The sequence below is a fragment of the Oncorhynchus masou genome, unplaced genomic scaffold (genome assembly GCF_036934945.1).
Source record: "Oncorhynchus masou masou isolate Uvic2021 unplaced genomic scaffold, UVic_Omas_1.1 unplaced_scaffold_624, whole genome shotgun sequence".
Classification (NCBI taxonomy): domain Eukaryota; kingdom Metazoa; phylum Chordata; class Actinopteri; order Salmoniformes; family Salmonidae; genus Oncorhynchus; species Oncorhynchus masou.
Genome location: NW_027012671.1, coordinates 304,748 through 328,728, shown reverse-complemented (window position 1 = coordinate 328,728; position 23,981 = coordinate 304,748). Strand labels below are relative to the sequence as shown.

Below are 23,981 nucleotides of genomic sequence, written 5' to 3'. Positions count from 1 at the left end.
TTGTGACTAGGTGTATTGTGACTGCGTATTGTGACTATGGTGTATTGTGACTAGGTGTATTGTGACTCTGTGTATTGTGACTCTGTGTATTGTGACTCTGTGTATTGTGACTAGGTGTATTGTGACTCTGTGTATTGTGACCTAGGTGTATTGTGACTAACTAGGTGTATTGTGACTAACTAGGGTATTGTGAACTAGGTATTGTGACTAGGTTTATTGTGACTAGGTGTATTGTGACTAACTAGGTGTATTGTGACTAACTAGGTGTATTGTGACTAACTAGGTGTATTGTGACTAGGTGTATTGTGACTAGGTGTATTGTGACTAGGTGTATTGTGACTCTAGGTGTATTGTGACTCAGTGTATTGTGACTCAGGTGTATTGTGACTCAGTGTATTGTGACTCAGGTGTATTGTGACTCAGTGTATTGTGACTCAGTGTATTGTGACTCAGTGTGTTTGACTCAGTCCCAACAGTTTGGGGTCTGACTCACACACATTGTGACTCAGTGTATTGTGACTCAGTGTATTGTGACTCAGTGTACACACACACACACACAACCTGACTGTATTTATCAACAGTTTGGGGTCAGTTATCATGTCATGACTCACTGTATTGTGAACTCAGTGTCTTCACACACTCACACACACACACACTCCCACACACTCACACACACACTACACACACACACACACACACACACACACACACACACTCAGTGTACACACACTCAGTGTATTGTACACTCACCCACACACAACCTGACTGTATTTATCATGTCATGAAGGAGATGATGCTGCCTGTCAGTCATTCAGACAGCCTCACACTCACACACTCTCCCTGCACACACCTCATACCTCAATGACTACACACACTCTCCCTGCACACACACCTCATGCCTCACTGCACCCTCTGACTCACCTTAATGCTCCCTCTACACACACCTGTCCCTGCACTCACACCTCATGCTCCCTCTACCTCACTGCTCTTACCTTAATGCTCCCTCTCTCACACACACTCTTACCTTAATGCTCCCTCTGACACACACACACCTCTTACCTTAATGCTCCCTCTACACACACTCTCCCTGCACACACACCTCTTACCTCAATGCTCCCTCTACACACACTTACCTTAATGCTCCTCTCTCACACACACCTCTTACCTTAATGCTCCCTCTACACACACTCTCCCTGCACACACACACTCTTACCTCACTGCACCCTCTACACACACACCTCTTACCTTAATGCTCCCTCTACACACACACCTCACCTTAATGCACCCACTACACACACTCTCCCTGCACACACACAACCTGCTCCCTATTTATCCCACACAGACCTCATACCTGAATGCTCCTGTCAGTCATTCACACACACACCTCAATGCTCCCTCACACACACTCTCCTGCACACACACCTCATACCTCAATGCTCCCTCTACACACACTCTCACAGACCTCAATGCTCCCTCTACACACACTCTCCCACACACACACCTCTTACCTCTCCCACACACACCTCTTAATGCTCCCTCTACACACACTCTCCCTCACACACACCTCTTACCTCAATGCTCCCTCTGCACACACTCCCCTACACACACCCTCATACTGCAATAATCCCTCTACACACACACCTCTTACCTCAATGCTCCCTCTACACACACTCTCCTGCACACACCCTCTTACCTCAATGCTCCCTCTTCACACACTCTCCCTGCACAGACCTCATACCTCAATGCTCCCTCTACACACACTCTCCCACACAGACCTCATACCTCAATGCTCCCTCTACACACACTCTCCCACACAGACCTCAATGCTCCCTCTACACACACTCTCCCACACAGACCTCATACCTCAATGCTCCCTCGACACACACTCTCCCACACAGACCTCAATGCTCCCTCAATCTCCCTCACACACACTCTCCTCAATGCTCCCTTCTACACACTCTCTCCACACAGACCTCAATGCTCCCTCTACACACACTCTCCCTCACACACCTCAATGCTCCCTCTACACCACTCTCCCTCCTCACACACACTCTCCCACACAGACCTCTTACCTCAATGCTCCTCAATGCTCCCTCTATACACACTCTCCCACACAGACCTCATACCTCAATGCTCCCTCACACACACTCTCCCACACAGACCTCAATGCTCCCTCACTTCCTCCCTCTACACACCTCTCCCACACAGACCACCTCAATACTCCCTCTACACACACTCTCCCTGCTCCCTCTAACACACACACACCTCTCCCTGCTACACACACAGACCTCTTACCTCAATGCTCCCTCTACACACACTCTCCCACACACCTCATACCTCTGCTCCACTCTCCACACTCTCCCACACAGACCTTTTCAATGCTCCCTCTAAACACTCCCTTCACACCCTTACCTCCCTCTCCCTCTACACACACTCTCCCTCTACACACACACACACACACCTCTTACCTCAAAGCTCCTCCTACAGATTGTGTGTTGTTGTTGCACTGTGTGTTTCTAGCTCAGGGTCAAACACAATCTGAATATTTCGTCTGGTGTTCCAGCTGAATAACAAGGAGACGTTGGCCAAGAATAAATACACACACACACACACACACACACACACACACACACACACACACACACACACACACACACACACACACACACACACACACACACACACACACACACACACACACAGTGTAGTAGCTGTGTGTAGACAGAGACAAATGGAGAAATCACTGAGCTGGAATCTAATGGGAAGGATCAGGAATGATTTAGGTAAATGTGGTTCCTATGAGAAGACAAAGACATTGGACTTTATGTCTTTCTGGTGTGGGTGGGTGGTGGGTGAGTGAGTGAGTGAGTGAGTGGGTGGGTGAGTGAGTGGGTGAGTGGGTGAGTGGGTGAGAGTGAGTGAGTGAGTGAGTGGGTGAGTGAGGTGGGTTGGTGAGTGAGGTGAGTAGTGGGTGGTGAGTGAGTGAGTGGGTGGGTGGGTGGGTGGGTGGGATATAAAGATTGTTCCTTGGTCTTCATTACAGTGCACTGTCCCCTTGCTCTTTAGTGTGTGTGTGTGTGTGTGTGTGTGTGTGTGTTCCTCTTCTCATCCTGGACTTAATGACTGAGACATATGATGCCAGAGGAAGGTGTATCTGTAATAAGTGACTGTGAACAATGAAACTGTCAACTGTCAGCCTCTCTCCTCCCCTCTCTCTTCATATCTTCTCTCCTTCTCTCTCTCCTCCCCTCTCTCTTCATATCCTCTCTCCTTCTCTCTCTCCTCCTCTCTCTCATCCTCTCTCCTCATCCCCTCTCTTCATCCTCTCTCCTCCTTCTCTCTCTCCCCCTCTCTCTTCATATCCTCTCTCCTCCCCTCTCTCTTCCTTCTCTCTTCTCTCTTCTCCTCCCCCTCTTCATATCCTCTCTCCTTCTCTTGCTCCTCCCCTCTCTTCATATCCTCTCTCCTCTCTCTCTCCTCCCTCTCTCTTCATATCCTCTCTCCTCTCTCTCCTTCTCTCTCTCCTCTCTCTCTCTCTCCTCATGTCCTCTCCCTCCTCTCTCCTCTCTCTCTCCTCTCATCCTCTCTCCTCTGCTCTCCCTCTCTCTCTTCATATCCTCTCTCCTCTCTCTCCTTCATATCCTCTCTCCTCCTCTCTCTCTCCTCTCTCTCCTCCTCTCTCCTCCTCCTCTCCTCCCTCTCCTCCTCTCTTCTCTGTCCTTCTCTCTCTTCATATCCTCTCTCCTCCTTGTCTCTCTCTCCTCCGCCTCTCTCCTCCGCTCTCTCCTCCTCTCCTCCTCCTCTCTCTCCTCTCCCTTCATATCCTCTCTCCTCCTCTCTCTCTTCTCTCTCATGTCCTCTCACCTCCTCTCTCTCCTCTCTCTCCTTCTCTCTCTTCATATCCTCTCTCCTATGCTCTCCCCTCTCTCTTCCAATCCTCTCCTCCTCTCTCTCTCTCTTCATATCCTCTCTCCTCCGCTCTCTCTCCTCCTCTCTCCTCCTCTCTCTCCTTCATATCCTCTCTCATCCTCTCTCTCCTCTCTCTTCATATCCTCTCTCTCCGCTCCTCCGCTCTCTCTCTCTCCTCATATCCTCTCTCATCCTCTCCCTCTCTCTTCATATCCTCTCTCTTCCTTCTCTCTCTCTTCATATCCTCTCTCCTCCGCGCTCTCCTCCTCTCTCTCCTCCTCTCTCTCTCTCTCCTTCATATCCTCTCTCATCCTCTCTCTCCTCTCTCTCATATCCTCTCTCCTCCTCTCTCTCTCCTCCTCTCCCTTCCCTCTCCTTCTCTGTCTTCATATCCTCTCTCCTCCTCTCTCTTCATTCATCCTCTCTCCTCCTTGTCTCTCTCTCTTCATATCCTCTCTCCTCCCCTCTCTCCTCCTCTCTCTCCTCCTCTCTCTTCATATCCTCTCTCCTCCTCTCTCTTCATATCCTCTCTCCTCCTTGTCTCTCTCTGTTCATATCCTCTCTCCTCCTCCTTCCTTCTCTCCTCTCTTCATATCCTCTCCTCTCTCTCTCCTCCGCTCTCTCCTTCATATCCTCTCCTCTCTCTCTCCTCCGCTCTCTCCTTCATATCCTCTCTCCTCTCTCTCCTCTGCGCTCTCCTCATTTCTCTCTTCATATCCTCTCTCTTCTCTCTCTTCATATCCTCTCTCTCTCTCTCTTCATATCCTCTCTCCTCTGCTCTCTCCTCCTTTCTCTCTTCATATCCTCTCTCCTCCGCTCTCTCCTTCATATCCTCTCTTCTCTCTCTTCTCCGCTCTCTCCTTCATATCCTCTCTTCTCTCTCTCCTCCGCTCTCTCCTTCATATCCTCTCTTCTCTCTCTCCTCCGCTCTCTCCTTCATATCCTCTCTTCTCTCTCTCCTCCGCTCTCTCCTTCATATCCTCTCTTCTCTCTCTCCTCCGCTCTCTCCTTCATATCCTCTCTCCTCCGATCTCTTCTCCGCTCTCTCCTTCATATCCATATCCTCTCCTTCTCTCTCCTCATCTGTGTCTAGAGGTGTTGTTGTCCCTCCACATCTCTCTGTGTCTAGAGGTGTTGTTGTCCCTCCACATCTCTCTGTGTCTAGAGGTGTTGTTGTCCCTCCACATCTCTCTGTGTCCAGAGGTGTTGTTGTCCCTCCACATCTCTCTGTGTCTAGAGGTGTTGTTGTCCCTCCACATCTCTCTGTCTAGAGGTGTTGTTGTCCCATCTCTCTGTGTCCAGAGGTGTTGTTGTCCCTCCACATCTCTCTGTGTCTAGAGGTGTTGTTGTCCCTCCACATCTCTCTGTCTAGAGGTGTTGTTGTCCCATCTCTCTGTGTCTAGAGGTGTTGTTGTCCCTCCACATCTCTCTGTGTCTAGAGGTGTTGTTGTCCCTCCACATCTCTCTGTGTCTAGAGGTGTTGTTGTCCCTCCACATCTCTCTGTGTCTAGAGGTGTTGTTGTCCCTCCACATCTCTCTGTGTCTAGAGGTGTTGTTGTCCCTCCATCTCTCTGTGTCTAGAGGTGTTGTTGTCCCTCCACATCTCTGTGTCTAGAGGTGTTGTTGTCCCATCTCTCTGTGTCTAGAGGTGTTGTTGTCCCTCCACATCTCTCTGTGTCTAGAGGTGTTGTTGTCCCTCCACATCTCTCTGTGTCTAGAGGTGTTGTTGTCCCACCACATCTCTCTGTGTCTAGAGGTGTTGTTGTCCCTCCACATCTCTGTGTCTAGAGGTGTTGTTGTCCCTCCACCTCTCTCTGTGTCTAGAGGTGTTGTCCCTCCACATCTCTCTCTGTGTCTAGAGGTGTTGTTGTCCCTCCACATCTCTCTGTGTCTAGAGGTGTTGTTGTCCCTCCACATCTCTCTCTGTGTCTAGAGGTGTTGTTGTCCCACCACATCTCTCTGTGTCTAGAGGTGTTGTTGTCCCTCCACATCTCTGTGTCTAGAGGTGTTGTTGTCCCTCCACCTCTCTCTGTGTCTAGAGGTGTTGTGTTCCCTCCACATCTCTCTCTGTGTCTAGAGGTGTTGTTGTCCCTCCACATCTCTCTGTCAAGAGGTCTCCTCTGTCTCTCTCTCTCTCTCTCTCTCTCTCTCTCTCCCCACCTCTCTCTCTGTCTCTCTCTCCCCACCTCTCTCTCTCTCTCTCCCCACCTCTCTCTCTCTCTATCTCTCTCTGTCTCTCTCCTCTCTCTCTCTCTCTCTCTCTCTCTCTCTCTCTCTCTCTCTCCTTCTGTCTCTCTCCATCCCTCTCTCTCTCCATCCCTATCTATCTCTCTCTCTCCTTCTCTCTGTCTCTCTCCATCCCTCTCTCTCCATCCCTATCTATCTCTCTCTCTCCTTCTCTCTCTCTCTCTCTCCATCCCTCTCTCTCTCCATCCCTCTCTCTCTCTCTCTCTCTCTCTCTCTCTCTCTCTGTCTCTCTCTCTTCTTCTCTCTCTCTCTCTGTCTCTCCTTCTGCCTGCCAGTTGATTATGATAATGAAAGGGGAAACTCTAAACACTAAAGCTCCTCTGATCTCTCCCTTTTTCTCAGAAAACGCCACTAAATGAGCCTGCTGTGATTGCTAATAGAGGTTTAGCTTTACGCTCTCGGTCTCTCGCTCTCTCTCTCTCTCTCTCTCTCTCTGTCTCTGTCTCTGTCTCTCTCTCTCTGTCTCTCTCTGCCCTTCTCTCAATTCAATTCAAGGGGCTTTATTGGCATGGGAAACATGTGTTAACATTGCCAAAGCAAGTGAGGTATATAATATATAAAGTGAAATAAACAATACACATTAACAGTAGACATCACACATACAGAAGTTTCAAAACAATAAAGACATTACAAATGTCATATATATATACAGTGTTTTAACAATGTACAAATGGTTAAAGTACCCAAGGGAAAATAAATAAGCAGAAATATGGGTTGTATTTACAATGGTGTTTGTTCTTCACTGGTTGCCCTTTTCTTGTGGCAACAGGTCACAAATATTGCTGCTGTGATGTCACACTGTGGTATTTCACCCAGTAGATATATGGGAGTTTATCAAAATTGGATTTGTTTTTAAATTCTTTGTGGATCTGTGTAATCTGAGGGAAATATGTCTCTCTAATATGGTCATACATTGGACAGGAGGTTAGGAAGTGCAGCTCAGTTTCCACCTCATATTGTGAGCAGTGAGCACATAGCCTGTCTTCTCTTGAGAGCCATGTCTGCCTACGGCGGCCTTTCTCAATAGCAAGGCTATGCTCGCTAAGTCTGTACATAGTCAAAGCTTTCCTTAAGTTTGGGTCAGTCACAGTGGTCAGTTAATCTGCCGCTGTGTACTCTCTGTGTAGGGCCAAATAGCATTCTAGTTTGCTCAGTTTTTTGTGTGTCAAGTAATTATCTTTTTGTTTTCTCATGATTTGGTTGGGTTTAATTGTGCTGCTGTCCTGGGGCTCTGTAGGGTGTGTTTGTGTTTGTGAACAGAGCCCCAGGACCAGCTTGCTTAGGGGACACTTCTCCAGGTTCATCTCTCTGTAGGTGATGGCTTTGTTATGGAAGGTTTTGGAATCGCTTCCTTTTAGGTGGTTATAGAATTTAACGGCTCTTTTCTGGATTTTGATAATTAGTTGGTATCGGCCTAATTCTGCTCTGCATGCATTATTTGGTGTTCTACGTTGTACACTGAGGATATTTTTGCAGAATTCTGCGTGCAGAGTCTCAATTTGATGTTTTCCCATTTTGTGAAGTCTTGGTTGGTGAGCGGACCCCAGACCTCACAACCATAAAGGGCAATGGGCTCTATGACTGATTCAAGTATTTTTAGCCAAATCCTAATTGGTATGTTGAAATGTATGTTCCTTTTGATGGCATAGAATGCCCTTCTTGCCTTGTCTCTCAGATCGTTCACAGCTTTGTGGAAGTTACCTGTGGCGCTGATGTTTAGGCCAAGGTATGTATAGTTGTTTGTGTGCTGTAGGGCAACAGTGTCTAGATGGAATTTGTATTTGTGGTCCTGGCAACTGGACCTTTTTTTGGAACACCATTATTTTGGTCTAACTGAGATTAACTGTCAGGGTCCAGGTCTGACATAATCTGTGCAGAATATTTATGTGCTGCTGTAGGCCCTCCTTGGTTGGTGACAGAAGCACCAGATCATCAGCAAACAGTGGACATTTGACTTCAGAGTCTAGTAGGGCGAGGCCGGGTGCTGCAGACTTTTCTAGTACCCGCGCCAATTAGTTGATATTTATGTTGAAGATGGTGGGGCTTAAGCTGCATCCCTGTCTCACCCCACGACCCTGTGTGAAGAAATGTGTTTGTTTTTTGCTAATTTTAACCGCACACTTGTTGTTTGTGTACATGGATTTTATAATGTCATATGTTTAACCCCCAACACCACTTTCCATCAATTTGTATACTCCATCTCTCTCGACGATAAGAGACATGTCAGAACTTCATTTGAATGTAATGTAAAGTTGTGGAACTTGATGTGAGTGCCATTGAAATGTATTAAATAGGCTTTGACTTGGGAAATGTGCAGGTACAGGTGTTGTCCCAGGACGTTTTCACACGCTAACACTTCCTGTTTCCCTGTCCCACAGCTCCAAGAGACCGTGAAGAGGAAACTGGACAGCGCACGCTCGCCCCTCAATGGTGACCAGAACGGGATCTGCGACGGGAGCTATTCCCCGACCACCAAGAGGTTACGAAAAGACGGACCAGGACTGGGCGGACTGGACTCTCTCCCGGGCCTCCCCAACAACGCCCCCCCCATTTCCCCGCTCCACCAGATGGACATCAAGCCCTTACTGGGAGTCACCGGGAACCCCAACAACCCCAGCGTCAACAACAACAACAACAACGTGAATGTCAACAACTGTAACTCCGGACCCGGCAGCAATGGTAGCCATGGCAACCACCCGGGCAGCGGCTTGGGCTCAGGTCGCCCGGCTGACGTCAAGCTCAACGGTTCCTTGGACCTGGAGGACGGCTTCGGACTCCTCAAAGACCTGAAACAGGAGCCGCTCGACGACGGGGGAGGGATTGAGTCGTCGGACACGTCCTTGTCCAATCAGAACAAGCTGTTTTCGGACATCAACCTGAATGACCAGGAGTGGCAGGAGCTGATTGACGAGCTGGCCAATACGGTGCCGGAAGACGACATGCAGGACCTCTTCAATGAAGACTTTGAGGAGAAGAAGGAAGCAGAGTTTACCAGGCCGGCCAATCAGACCCCGGTACCACAGGACCCGCCTCCCATGGCCACTGTGGCTCATCAACAGACGAACCAAGCGCAGGGGGCGGCACAAGTCCCCATGGGTTCCCCACAGGTACCTTTTGATTTGGTTTATGTTCACAGCAAACCCATTGTTCTTTATTGCGTTACTCTCTCTCACCCTTTCTCTCTCTCTCACCTTTTCTCTCTCTCACCTTTTCTCTCTCTGTCTCCATTTTCTCTCTCTCTTTCTCCTCTCTCTCGCTCGCTCTCTCACCTTTCTCTCTCTCACCTCTCTCTCTCTCTCTCTCTCTCTCTCTCTCCCTCTCTCACCTTTCTCTCTCTCATCTTTTTTCTCTCTCTTTCTCCTCTCTTTCTCTTTCTCTCTCTCACCCTTTCTCTCTCTTTCTCCTCTCTCTCCTCTCTCCTCTTTCTCTCTCTCACCTTTCTCTCTCTCACCTTTTCTCACTCTCTCTCTCACCTTTCTCTCTCTCACCTTTCTCTCTCTCACCTTTTCTCACTCTCTCTCACCTCTCTCTCTCACCTTTCTCTCTCTCACCTTTCTCTCTCACCCTTTCTCTCTCACCTTTTCTCTCTCTCTCTCTCTCTCTCTCCTTTTCTCTCTCTCTCTCTCTCTCTCTCTCTCTCTCTCTCACCTTTTCTCTCTCTCTCTCTCTCTCTCTCTCTCTCTCTCTCTCTCTTTTCTCTCTCTCTCTCTCTCTCTCTCTCTCTCTCTCTCTCTCTCTCTCTCTCTCTCTCTCTCTCTCTCTCTCTCAGCTTCTTTAAGTAGTAAAACACCAGTTTCACAATGAAGAGGCGACTCCGGGATGTTGGCCTTCTAGGCAGAGTTGCAAAGAAAAAGCCACGTCTCAGACTGGACGGTGAAAAGAAAATATTAAGTTTGGCAAAAGAAAACAGACACTCTGTCTACAAGGCCAGCATCCCGGAGTCGCCTCTTCACTGTTGACTTTGAGACTGGTGGTCTGCGGATACTATTTAATGAAGCTGCCAGTTGAGAACTTGTGAGGGGTCTGTTTCTCAAACTAGACACTCTAATGTACTTGTCCTCTTGCTCAGTTGTGCACCGGGGCCTCCCACTCCTCTTTCTATTCTGGTTTGAGCCAGTTTGCTCTGTTCTGTGAAGGGAGTAGTACACAGCGTTGTACGAGATCTTCAGTTTCTTGGCAATTTGTCGCATGGAATAGCTGTAATTTCTCAGAACGAGTGTGACTCCTGGACTAAAGCATCCGCCAACTCCTGGACAGTCTGTGGTGCAACGTGGCGTTGGTGGATGGAGCGAGACATGATGTCCCAGATGTGCTCAATTGGATTCAGGTCTGGGGAACGGGCGGGCCAGTCCATAGCATCAATGCCTTCCTCTTGCAGGAACTGCTGACACACACCAGCCACATGAGGTCTAGCATTGTCTTGCATTAGGAGGAACCCAGGGTCAACTGCACCAGCATATGGTCTCACACAGGGTCTGAGGATCTCATCTCGGTACCTAAAGGCAGTCAGGCCACCTCTGGCAAGCACATGGAGGGCTGTGCGGCCCCCCAAAGAAATGCCACCCACACCATGACTGACCCACCGCCAAACCGGTCATGCTGGAGGATGTTGCAGGCAGCAGAACGTTCTCCACGGCGTCTCCAGACTCTGTCACGTCTGTCACATATGATCAGTGTGAACCTGCTTTCTTCTGTGAAGAGCACAGGGCGCCAGTGGCAAATTTGCCAATCTTGGTATTCTCTGGCAAATGCCAAACGTCCTGCACGGTGCTGGGCTGTAAGCACAACCCCCACCTGTGGACGTCGGGCCCTCATACCACCGTCATGGAGTCGGTTTCTGACCGTTTGAGCAGACACATGCACATTTGTGGCCTGCTGGAGGTCATTTTGCAGGGCTCTGGCAGTGCTCCTCCTTGCACAAAGGCGGAGGTAGCGGTCCTGCTGCTGGGTTGTTGCCCTCCTACGGCCTCCTCCACATCTCATGATGTACTGGCCTGTTTCCTGGTAGCGCCTCCATGCTCTGGACACTACGCTGACAGACACAGCAAACCTTCTTGCCACATCTCGCATTGATGTGCCATACTGAATGAGCTGCACTACCTGAGCCACTTGTGTGGGTTGTAGACTCCGTCTCATGCTACCACTAGAGTGAAAGCACCACCAGCATTCAAAAGAGACCAAAACATCAGCCAGGAAGCATAGGAACTGAGAAGTGGTCTGTGGTCACCACCTTTATTGGGGGTGTCTTGCTAATTGCCTATAATTTCCACCTGTTGTCTATGCCATTTGCACAACGGCATGTGACATTTATTGTCAATCAGTGTTGCTTCCTAAGTGGCCAGTTTGATTTCACAGTAGTGTGATTGACTTAGAGTTACATAGTGTTGTTTAAGTGTTCCCTTTATTTTTTTAAGCAGTGTATAAATATTTATTATTATTATAATTTTTTCTTATTTTTTTTTTCTTGTTTGAATGTGATGTGATTATAATGTGATTGAACTGTGATTGTGCCTCTACTGCCTGTGTTTACAGTATGTTGTCCATGTTACTCTGGCATATGAAATGTAGCTGTTTTCTGTAATGTCATGATTTCTAAATAACCAAATGAAATGGCCTCCCTCCCCTCAGGTCCGGCCGTCGTCTTCGGGCCCCCAGTTTGCCACCGCCGCCAACGGAACACCGCCCCAGCAGCCTTTGCAGCAGTCCCCACAGGTCGCCATGGCCTCAGGCTCCCCTCTCCCTAACTGTGTGGCCCGGTCGCCGCAGACGCCCACCCAGGCCCAGACGCAGGCCGGCCCCAGACCAGGGAATGGATTTGTGATGAACCCAGGCCAAGGTGTGGGTCAGGCGGGTACAGGATCCAATGGTCCTGGAGTCCTCACTGGGATTCAAGGGCCTGGGCCGGTGACCTCTGAACTGTCGCCTGCTGAGCAACTGAAAGCGATGGCGGCACAGCAGCGCGCTAAGCTAATGCAGCAGCAGAAACAACAGCAGCAGCAACAGCAGCAGGCTAACTGGTCCCCGGCCGGAGCTCCAACCAGCCCCTACGCCTCTGCTCCTTTCAACCAGCAGGACAAGCCCAACAGCCCAATGATGTACCCACCTCAAGCCTTCAACCCTGGCCAACAGGGCCCCCTGGTGGCTGGGATGACCTCGAGCAACGGCCCCAAAGCTCCCATGAACAACTACCTCCCTCAGAACCCCCACAACCACATGGGCATGATAAGTCAACAACAACAACAACAACAACAACAGACAAACAACATGGGCGCCCAACAGAACACCCTCTCTAAACAACAACAACAACAACAACTACAGCAACAGCAAACGGCAGCCATGTTGTCCTACAACAACACAAAGCCGCTGAGTCACTTCAGCACGATGGGGGTCGATCACATGGGGCAGAGGATGACCCCGCCCATGGGATCACAGGTCAAGAACCCCATGATGCCCCCATACATGCAGCAGGGAGGGGTGCAGGGGGCGGGGCCGGGCCAGACCCAGGGACCAATCCCGGGCCAGACGGCTCACCTCAGCGAGGAGCAGAAGAGGATGCTGCTGATGAAGCAGAAGGTGCTGAACCAGAGCATGCCCTACAGCGCCATGCAGCCCCACGGACAGGTAGGACGGATGCCATTTTGGATCTGTTGCAGGCTTTGTAATGTGGAATTGGTGAAACTGGAGCAGAAACCCATTTTGGCTCTGGTTTAGTTTGTGTGGCGCTGTTTGGGATTGGTGATTCTGGAGAATGGTTAACAGGTAGTCTCTTTGTGTAGAGCTTTTACTGTGTGGGATTGGAGCACCATTATGGCTCTGGTTGTTCTTTTACAGTGTGAATAGTGGTGATTACTGTGCAGAACGGGAGCCATCTTGTCTTCTGGTTGAGCTTTGTACAATGTGGAATTGGTGAAACTAGTGTCCATTTTGGTTCAGTTTTTCCCCTGTAATGGTTCATTCTACAGGGTGGATTGAGAAATGGAAGGGCCATTTGCAACGCTCAGACAAGCATCTCAGACAGCGATGCTCTCAACACAAGGCCTCAACAGTTCTGGTTATTGTTTGGCCTTGAGAGAGGAGAGCAAGCTGGTGAAAACACATCTCTCCTGTCTGTCTCTCTCCTCTGTCTACTGTAACTGCATGTAGATCCAAACATTAGTTTACACTTTTCAGTCAGGAATCCAGTTTTAAAAATGAGCCCAAGGTGAGACGATCCGTCTCTCTCTAACCGACAGTTCGTCATGGAAACATTCTGATTCTAGAACCTTGATTATTTTTTTTAAACTCCTAGAAGGAGCAGCGGTGGAGGCGGGGCAAGATGAAATGGCGCCGGACGGGCGGTTGCCCCAGTAACAAGCTACAGTAGCCCTGGCAATAGGAAAATGGTGAAAGGTATTGATGTCTTTGCACCACAAGCAGCAGCAGCCTCTTCTTCTCCCTCTCTCCTCCCTCCTCTTCCTCTCCTCCCTCCCTGATAGTCTATCGGTTGGTCATTTAGGCGCCGACGCCAGGCTTAACAAATCCGTACTTCATATCCCCATCCGTCACAGTTGAGCTCAGATGGGAGTGCCTCTCCCACTGCTAGGAGAGCGGCTAGCTGGGGCTATTTGTTTGGCTCACCTAGCCTGGTGGTTAGCGTAGCAGCTGGCTACTCAATAGGGTGTCAATCCATCACAGCTTAATAATGATAAGGCCCTAAACCAACCTCCATTATCGAGCTCTGCCGTTGAGCTACCGTGTAGTTAGTAGCTAGCGGTTCAAGGTTGGTTAGTATTAGCATTAGCATTTAGCAAGCTATGTTGAATGCAAGTGACAGTGTCTGAGTTAGCTAAACTGTGTGTGTGTGTGTGCTTTAGAAGGAGTGTGTACTTCAGAAGGAGTGTGTGCTTCAGTGTGTCATCGAGAGGAGAGGCGGCGAGCAGCAGTTTAATGTGGCGCTGGCCCTTTAAGAGGAGGGGATAAACCCATTAGCTCATGACCAGTGAATTACTGTCATTAGAGATGGAGGTGTGTGTACACCCTCTGCTTCCCCCTCCCCCTTTCCCTTTAAACACACACTTCCTCTCTCTCTCTCTCTCTCTCTCTCTCTCTCTCTCTCTTGTTCATGATATGCCTACAGTCACCCGCTCCTCCTCTTCCCCCTATGCCAGCAGCACTCAGCACCAATAAAGAAGCCGATTTATTAAAATTGGGGCCTTTGCGGCTGCCGCCCGAGGATAGAGCGGGAGAGAAACTGAGAGAGAGGAGGAGGAGAGAGGGACTGAATGAGAAAGAGACTGAGGGAGAGTAGAGAGGGACTGAGGGAGAGGAGAGAGGGACTGAACGAGAAAGAGACTGAGGGAGAGGAGAGGAGAGAGGGGAGAGGGACTGAGAGAGGACTGAACGAGAAAGAGACTTTGGGAGAGGAGAGAGGGACTGATGAGAAAGAGACTGAGGGAGAGGAGAGAGAGGGACTGAGGGAGAGGAGAGAGGGACTGAACGAGAAAGAGACTGAGAGGAGAGAGGGACTGAGGGAGAGGAGAGAGGAGAGAGGGACTGAACGATAAAGAGACTGAGGGAGAGGAGAGAGGGACTGAGGGAGAGGAGAGAGGGGAGAGGGACTGAGGGAGAAAGAGACTGAGGGAGAGGATAGAGGAGAGAGGGACTGAGGGAGAGGAGAGAGGGGCTGAAAGAGAAAGAGACTGAGGGAGAGGATAGAGGAGAGAGGGACTGAGGGAGAGGAGAGAGGGACTGAGGGAGAGGAGAGAGGAGAGAGGGGCAGAAAGAGACTGAGGGAGAGGAGAGATGGACTGAGGGAGAGGAGAGAGGGACTGAGGGAGAGGAGAGAGGGACTGAGGGAGAGGAGAGAGGGACTGAGGGAGAGGAGAGAGGGGCTGAGGGAGAGAAAGAGGGGCTGAGGGAGAGGAGAGAGGGGGCTGAGGGAGAGGAGAGAGGGGCTGAGGGAGAGGAGAGAGGAGAGAGGGACTGAGGGAGAGGAGAGAGGGACTGAGGGAGAGGAGAGAGGGACTGAAAGAGAAAGAGGCTGAGGGAGAGGAGAGAGGGGCTGAGGGAGAGGAGAGAGGGACTGAGGGAGAGGAGAGAGGGGCTGAGGGAGAGGAGAGAGGGGCTGAGGGAGAGGAGAGAGGGGCTGAGGGAGAGGAGAGAGGGACTGAGGGAGAGGAGAGAGGGACTGAGGGAGAGGAGAGAGGGGCTGAGGGAGAGGAGAGAGGGGCTGAGGGAGAGGAGAGAGGGACTGAGGGAGAGGAGAGAGGGGCTGAGGGAGAGGAGAGAGGGGCTGAGGGAGAGGAGAGAGGGGCTGAGGGAGAGGAGAGAGGGACTGAGGGAGAGGAGAGAGGGGCTGAGGGAGAGGAGAGAGGGGCTGAGGGAGAGGAGAGAGGGGCTAAAAGAGAAAGAGGCTGAGGGAGAGGAGAGAGGAGAGAGGGACTGAGGGAGAGGAGAGAGGGACTGAGGGAAAGGAGAGAGGGACTGAGGGAGAGGAGAGAGGTTTATATTAAGGATAATAGAAGAAAGAGTGGATGTAGACTGAAGAAGCAAAGAGCAGGAAAGAGAAGGGAACGAAATGGAGAGATATTTGTGAGAGAGAAGGAGAGGATGTGAAAGACCGAGGAGAAAGAGGCAGGAAAGGGAGGATTGGGAGGGAAAGAGAAAGCTGTGTAGACCACCTACCCGTTATTCATATTGCTGTGTCTTTTTACACATGTTGTCCCACTTGGCCCTTGAACTAAAACAGGTCTTTAAAGAGTTCTACGGATCCAGACGGTCTATCAAACAGCACCGGGCTTATCGGACTGACTCACATGGAAAAGAAACATGTTTGTGTTTCGGGGAGGGGTTGATGTTGGCAGTGTTTATCTCCTCCCACGGCCCCCTGGGTAAAGCCGTGTGTATGCTTGTCTTTGATGGTGTGTGTGTGTGTTGCAGGAGGGGTAATATTAGCACTGTCATCTCACAGGTGGCTGGGTTAGAACCCTCTCTCTCTCTCTGTGTGTGTGTGTGTGTGTGTGTGTGTGTGTGTGTGTGTGTGTGTGTGTGTGTGTGTGTGTGTGTGTGTGTGTGTGTGTGTGTGTGTGTGTGTGTGTGTGTGTGTGTGTGTGTGTTGCAGGAGGGGTAATGATACCACTGTTTATCCCCCACAGCGCCACTGTGTGTATCCCTGGGTAGACGCTGATGTGTGTGTTGGCTCACAGGTGGCTGGGTTAGACCCCTCTCCGTATGTGTGATGTGTGTGTGTGTGTGTGTGTACGGTGTGTGTGTGTGTAAGCTAATCCTGTTAGCAGCTGTTTAGAGAGACTTCAGCCTGGCTCTTCAAAAGCTCGTTAGTCAAGCTTTAATTGTCGTCGGGCTCCCTCGCTTTGCATATCACCATGACGCTAATTTATGCTCCGTCGGCGGCACGGTTACCGTGGCGGTGGTGCCTGGCTTGGCAGGCTGTCGCCGTGGAAGCGGCTTGGTGGGGGTTAGAGAGAGATATGGTGTGTGTGTGTGTTTTGGGTTGGGCTGGGCGAAGCAAGATAAATGTGTGTGGGCGGGTCTCTTAGGCTGTGATCTGAATAATGATTGGTGGAAATGAGATTGACAGGTGTGGAGATCTCTGGAGAGCTGGTGTCATCCAATTAAATGAGAGCGAGGTGCGTGTGCTTGTGTGTGCGCGTGTGTGTGTGCGTGTGTGTGTGCGCGTGTGTGTGCGCGTGTGTGTGAACCCCACATGGTGACTGCAGGCGGCACTGCTGCCACTGCTAGTGCTAATAGCCCTGTGAGTGTCACCCCCCCCCCCACACACACACACTGCAAACAAACAGACACATACACGGTCACTCTAAACACCCACAGGCACACACCAGCCCCCCTTCCTGCCCCTCTTCCTCTTTCTCTCTCTGTGGTGAGGTCTATTTCACCCATCAGTCTCTCCTCTCTTCCCTCTTCGTCCCTCTCTTTTGTTATCCCCTCCTCCTGCCCTCATCCAGAGCCGGAGACACACATACACACACACACGCGCGCACACACACACACACACACACACACACACGCCACCTTCACTAGAGAGTGAGGTGTAAAAAAAAGGCAGACTGAGAGAAAGAGATCACCCCATCGCTCTGCTTCTCTCCCCTCCCCCTACCCCTACAAGAGCTGGATATTACTCTCCTTATCTACAAGAGCCCCTTCCCATATTATCCTTCCCTCCCTCTCCCTCCCTCTCTCTCCCTCCCTCCCTCCCTCTCTTTCCCTCCCTCCCCCTCTCCCTCCTCCCTCCCCTTCCCTTCCTCCCTCCCCTTCCCACTCCTTGTTATCTCCTTCCTCTCTCCATCTCCGTTTGCCCCCCTCCTCCTCGGTGCTCCCTCTCTCTCTCTCTCTCTCTCTCTCTCTCTCTCTCTCTCTCTCTCTCCCCACACGTGTCAGGGCTTGAGCTGAGCTGCTCTCAGATCCTGTTGAGAGCCTCAGAGGAGAACGAGGGAGGAGGGAGAGGAGGAGGAGGGGGCAGGCAGGGGAAGGCTGTGTTCCGTCATGTTCTCTGCTGCACTGGCTTCCTGCTAACACTGACACCAGACTAACTGTCTCTCTCCTCATTCCTCTCTTCTCCTTTCTTTACCTTTCCTCCTCTTCCCCCTCCTCTTCCCCCTCCTGTTCTCTCTCCTCTCTTCCCTCCATCTCTTTAACCAGTCCTACTACTCCTCCTCTTCTCTCTCTCCTCTCTTCCCTCCATCTCTTTAACCAGTCCTACTCCTGTTCTCTCTCTCCTCTCTTCCCTCCATCTCTTTAACCAGTCCTACTACTCCTCTTCTCTCTCATCTCTTCCCTCCATCTCTTTAACCAGTCCTACTCCTCCTCTTCTCTCTCTCCTCTCTTCCCTCCATCTCTTTAACCAGTCCTACTCCTGTTCTCTCTCTCCTCTCTTCCCTCCATCTCTTTAACCAGTCCTACTCCTGTTCTCTCTCTCCTCTCTTCCCTCCATCTCTTTAACCAGTCCTACTACTCCTCTTCTCTCTCATCTCTTCCCTCCATCTCTTTAACCAGTCCTACTACTCCTCTCTCTCTCTCTCCTCTCTTCCCTCCATCTCTTTAACCAGTCCTACTCCTGTTCTCTCTCTCCTCTCTTCCCTCCATCTCTTTAACCAGTCCTACTACTCCTCTTCTCTCTCATCTCTTCCCTCCATCTCTTTAACCAGTCCTACTCCTCCTCTTCTCTCTCTCTCTCCTCTCTTCCCTCCATCTCTTTAACCAGTCCTACTACTCCTCTTCTCTCTCTCCTCTCTTCCCTCCATCTCTTTAACCAGTCCTACTCCTGTTCTCTCTCTCTCTCCTCTCTTCCCTCCATCTCTTTAACCAGTCCTACTCCTGTTCTCTCTCTCTCTACTCTCTTCCCTCCATCTCTTTAACCAGTCCTACTCCTCCTCTTCTCTCTCTCTCTCCTCTCTTCCCTCCATCTCTTTAACCAGTCCTACTACTCCTCTTCTCTCTCTCCTCTCTTCCCTCCATCTCTTTAACCAGTCCTTCTCCTGTTCTCTCTCTCTCTCCTCTCTTCCCTCTATCTCTTTAACCAGTCCTACTACTCCTCCTCTTCTCTCTCATCTCTTCCCTCCATCTCTTTAACCAGTCCTACTCCTCCTCTTCTCTCTCCTCTCTTCCCTCCATCTCTTTAACCAGCCCTACTCCTGTTCTTCTCTCTCTCCTCTCTTCCCTCCATCTCTTTAACCAGTCCTACTCCTCCTCTTCTCTCTCTCCTCTCTTCCCTCCATCTCTTTAACCAGTCCTACTCCTGTTCTCTCTCTCCTCTCTTCCCTCCATCTCTTTAACCAGTCCTACTCCTCTTCTCTCTCTCCTCTCTTCCTCCATCTCTTTAACCAGTCCTCCTCCTGTTCTCTCTCTCCTCTCTTCCCTCCATCTCTTTAACCAGTCCTACTCCTCTTCTCTCTCTCCTCTCTTCCTCCATCTCTTTAACCAGTCCTACTCCTCTTCTCTCTCTCCTCTCTTCCTCCATCTCTTTAACCAGTCCTCCTCCTGTTCTCTCTCTCCTCTCTTCCCTCCATCTCTTTAACCAGTCCTACTCCTGTTCTTCTCTCTCTCCTCTCTTCCCTCCATCTCTTTAACCAGTCCTACTCCCCTGTGCTTAGTATTAGTTCTACTCCACTAAACCTGATCAATACAAGATCAACACACACCAACAAATCCAACTGCATCAGCAGAGAGCAGTGGGAGGGAAAGTGATTGCTGGGCTCCCCCGTTAAATGTGTTTGGTTTGCTCCGGTGGTGCCAGAGAAAACACACCGAGACAAACCATCTCCACACACCTCGGGGGGTGTTAATGGAGGGTCGATACTCAGCTCAACAACAGGCTGTTATTATATATTAGTAGTGGGAGGCTGTTATTATATATTATTAGGGAGGCTGTTATTATATAGTAGTGGGGAGGCTGTTATTATATAGTAGTAGGGAGGCTGTTATTATATAGTAGTAGGGAGGCTGTTATTATATAGTAGTAGGGAGGCTGTTATTATATAGTAGTAGTAGGAGGCTGTTATTATATAGTAGTAGGGAGGCTGTTATTATATAGTAGTAGGGAGGCTGTTATTATATAGTAGTTGGGAGGCTGTTATTATATAGTAGTAGGGAGGCTGTTATTATATAGTAGTAGGAGGCTGTTATTATATAGTAGTGGGGAGGCTGTTATTATATAGTAGTGGGGAGGCTGTTATTATATAGTAGTAGGGAGGCTGTTATTATATAGTAGTGGGAGGCTGTTATTATATAGTAGTGGGGAGGTGGGGAGGCTGTTATTATATAGTAGTGGGGAGGCTGTTATTATATAGTAGTGGGAGGCTGTTATTATATAGTAGTGGGAGGCTGTTATTATATAGTAGTAGGAGGCTGTTATTATATAGTAGTAGGGAGGCTGTTATTATATAGTAGTAGGGGAGGCTGTTATTATATAGTAGTAGGGAGGCTGTTATTATATAGTAGTAGGGAGGCTGTTATTATATAGTAGTGGGAGGCTGTTATTATATAGTAGTAGTAGGGAGGCTGTTATTATATAGTAGTAGGGAGGCTGTTATTATATAGTAGTAGGGAGGCTGTTATTATATAGTAGTAGGGAGGCTGTTATTATATAGTAGTGGGGAGGCTGTTATTATATAGTAGTAGGGAGGCTGTTATTATATAGTAGTAGGGAGGCTGTTATTATATAGTAGTAGGGAGTAGTAGCTGTTATTATATAGTAGTAGGGAGGCTGTTATTATATAGTAGTGGGGAGGCTGTTATTATATAGTAGTAGGGAGGCTGTTATTATATAGTAGTAGGGAGGCTGTTATTATATAGTAGTAGGGGAGGCTGTTATTATATAGTAGTGGGGAGGCTGTTATTATATAGTAGTAGGGAGGCTGTTATTATATAGTAGTGGGAGGCTGTTATTATATAGTAGTAGGGGAGGCTGTTATTATATAGTAGTAGGGGGAGGCTGTTATTATATAGTAGTAGGGAGGCTGTTATTATATAGTAGTAGGGAGGCTGTTATTATATAGTAGTAGGGGGAGGCTGTTATTATATAGTAGTAGGGAGGCTGTTATTATATAGTAGTAGGGAGGCTGTTATTATATAGTAGTAGGGAGGCTGTTATTATATAGTAGTAGGGAGGCTGTTATTATATAGTAGTAGTAGGGAGGCTGTTATTATATAGTAGTAGGGAGGCTGTTATTATATAGTAGTAGGGAGGCTGTTATTATATAGTAGTAGGGAGGCTGTTATTATAGTAGTATAGTATTATATAGTAGTAGGGAGGCTGTTATTATATAGTAGTAGTAGGGAGGCTGTTATTATATAGTAGTAGGGAGGCTGTTATTATATAGTAGTAGGGAGGCTGTTATTATATAGTAGTAGTAGGGAGGCTGTTATTATATAGTAGTAGTAGGAGGCTGTTATTATATAGTAGTAGTAGGAGGCTGTTATTATATAGTAGTAGTAGGAGGCTGTTATTATATAGTAGTAGGGAGGCTGTTATTATATAGTAGTAGGGAGGCTGTTATTATATAGTAGTAGGGAGGCTGGTAGTAGGGAGGCTGTTATTATATAGTAGTAGGGAGGCTGTTATTATATAGTAGTGGGAGGCTATTATATAGTAGTAGGGGAGGCTGTTATTATATAGTAGTGGGAGGCTGTTATTATATAGTAGTATTATATAGTAGGGGGAGGCTGTTATTATATAGTAGTAGGGAGGCTGTTATTATATAGTAGTAGGGGGGCTGTTATTATATAGTAGTGGGATGGCTGTTATTATATAGTAGTGGGGAGGCTGTTATTATATAGTAGTGGGAGGCTGTTATTATATAGTAGTGGGGAGGGGAGGCTGTTATTATATAGTAGTGGGGAGGCTGTTATTATATAGTAGTAGGGAGGCTGTTATTATATAGTAGTAGGGAGGCTGTTATTATATATAGTAGTGGGGAGGCTGTTATTATATAGTAGTGGGTAGTGGGCTGTTATTATATAGTAGTAGTGGGAGGCTGTTATTATATAGTAGTAGGGGAGGCTGTTATTATATAGTAGTAGGGAGGCTGTTATTATATAGTAGTGGGGAGGCTGTTATTATATAGTAGTAGGGGTAGGGAGGCTGTTATTATATAGTAGTAGGGAGGCTGTTATTATATAGTAGTAGGGGAGGCTGTTATTATATAGTAGTGGGGAGGCTGTTATTATATAGTAGTAGGGGAGGCTGTTATTATATAGTAGTAGGCTGTTATTATATAGTAGTAGGGGAGGCTGTTATTATATAGTAGTGGGGAGGCTGTTATTATATAGTAGTAGGGGAGGCTGTTATTATATAGTAGTAGGGAGGCTGTTAGGTGGGGAGGCTGTTATTATATAGTAGTAGGGGAGGCTGTTATTATATAGTAGTAGGGAGGCTGTTATTATATAGTAGTAGGGAGGCTGTTATTATATAGTAGTAGGGAGGCTGTTATTATATAGTAGTAGGGAGATTATATAGTAGCTGTTATTATATAGTAGTAGGGGGCTGTTAGTAGCTGTTATTATATAGTAGTAGGGAGGCTGTTATTATATAGTAGTAGTGTTAGGAGGCTGTTATTATATAGTAGTAGGGGAGGCTGTTATTATATAGTAGTAGGGAGGCTGTTATTATATAGTAGTAGGGAGGCTGTTATTATATAGTAGTAGGGAGGCTGTTATTATATAGTAGTGTTATTATATAGTAGTAGGAGGCTGTTATTATATAGTAGTGGGAGGCTGTTATTATATAGTAGTAGGGGAGGCTGTTATTATATAGTAGTAGGGGAGGCTGTTATTATATAGTAGTAGGGAGGCTGTTATTATATAGTAGTAGGGTAGGGAGGTTATTATATAGTAGTAGGGAGGCTGTTATTATATAGTAGTAGGGAGGCTGTTATTATATAGTAGTGGGGAGGGTAGTGGGAGGCTGTTATTATATAGTAGTAGGGAGGCTGTTATTATATAGTAGTAGGGAGGCTGTTATTATATAGTAGTAGGGAGGCTGTTATTATATAGTAGTGTTATTATATAGTAGTGGGAGGCTGTTATTATATAGTAGTAGGGTGGGGCTGTTATTATATAGTAGTAGGGAGGCTGTTATTATATAGTAGTAGGGAGGCTGTTATTATATAGTAGTAGGGAGGCTGTTATTATATAGTAGTAGGGGAGGCTGTTATTATATAGTAGTAGGGAGGCTGTTATTATATAGTAGTAGGGAGGCTGTTATTATATAGTAGTAGGGGAGGCTGTTATTATATAGTAGTAGTAGGGAGGCTGTTATTATATAGTAGTGGGAGGCTGTTATTATATAGTAGTGGGGAGGCTGTTATTATATAGTAGTAGGGGAGGCTGTTATTATATAGTAGTAGGGGGAGGCTGTTATTATATAGTAGTAGTGTTATTATATAGTAGTAGAGGCTGTTATTATATAGTAGTAGTGGGAGGCTGTTATTATATAGTAGTGGGGAGGCTGTTATTATATAGTAGTGGGGAGGCTGTTATTATATAGTAGTGGGGAGGCTGTTATTATATAGTAGTAGGGGGAGGCTGTTATTATATAGTAGTAGGGAGGCTGTTATTATATAGTAGTAGGGAGGCTGTTATTATATAGTAGTAGGGGGAGGCTGTTATTATATAGTAGTAGTAGGGAGGCTGTTATTATATAGTAGTAGGGAGGCTGTTATTATATAGTAGTAGGGAGGCTGTTATTATATAGTAGTGGGGAGGCTGTTATTATATAGTAGTGGGGAGGCTGTTATTATATAGTAGTAGGGAGGCTGTTATTATATAGTAGTAGGGAGGCTGTTATTATATAGTAGTAGGGAGGCTGTTATTATATAGTAGTAGGGGAGGCTGTTATTATATAGTAGTAGGGAGGCTGTTATTATATAGTAGTGGGGAGGCTGTTATTATATAGTAGTAGGGAGGCTGTTATTATATAGTAGTAGGGAGGCTGTTATTATATAGTAGTAGGGGAGGCTGTTATTATATAGTAGTAGTGGGGAGGCTGTTATTATATAGTAGTGGGAGGCTGTTATTATATAGTAGTAGGGAGGCTGTTATTATATAGTAGTAGGGGAGGCTGTTATTATATAGTAGTAGTAGGGAGGCTGTTATTATATATTAGTAGTGGGAGGCTGTTATTATATAGTAGTAGGGGAGGCTGTTATTATATAGTAGTGGGGAGGCTGTTATTATATAGTAGTAGGCTGTTAGGCTGTTATTATATAGTAGTAGGTTATTATATAGTAGTGGGGAGGCTGTTATTATATAGTAGTAGGCTGTTATTATATAGTAGGGAGGCTGTTATTATATAGTAGTGGGGGAGGCTGTTA

General features: G+C 47.9%; 1 protein-coding gene across 1 annotated transcript in view; it reads left to right on the top strand.

Moving 5' to 3' along the window:
- Nucleotides 1-23,981, top strand: part of maml3 (mastermind-like transcriptional coactivator 3) — a 252,078-nt gene that overhangs the window by 93,419 nt on the left and 134,678 nt on the right. The window contains exons 2-3 of the mRNA XM_064962813.1: nt 8,535-9,263; nt 11,785-12,777. Coding sequence (XP_064818885.1) covers nt 8,535-9,263; nt 11,785-12,777 — 1,722 coding nt within the window. The remainder of the gene's footprint in view (nt 1-8,534; nt 9,264-11,784; nt 12,778-23,981) is intronic.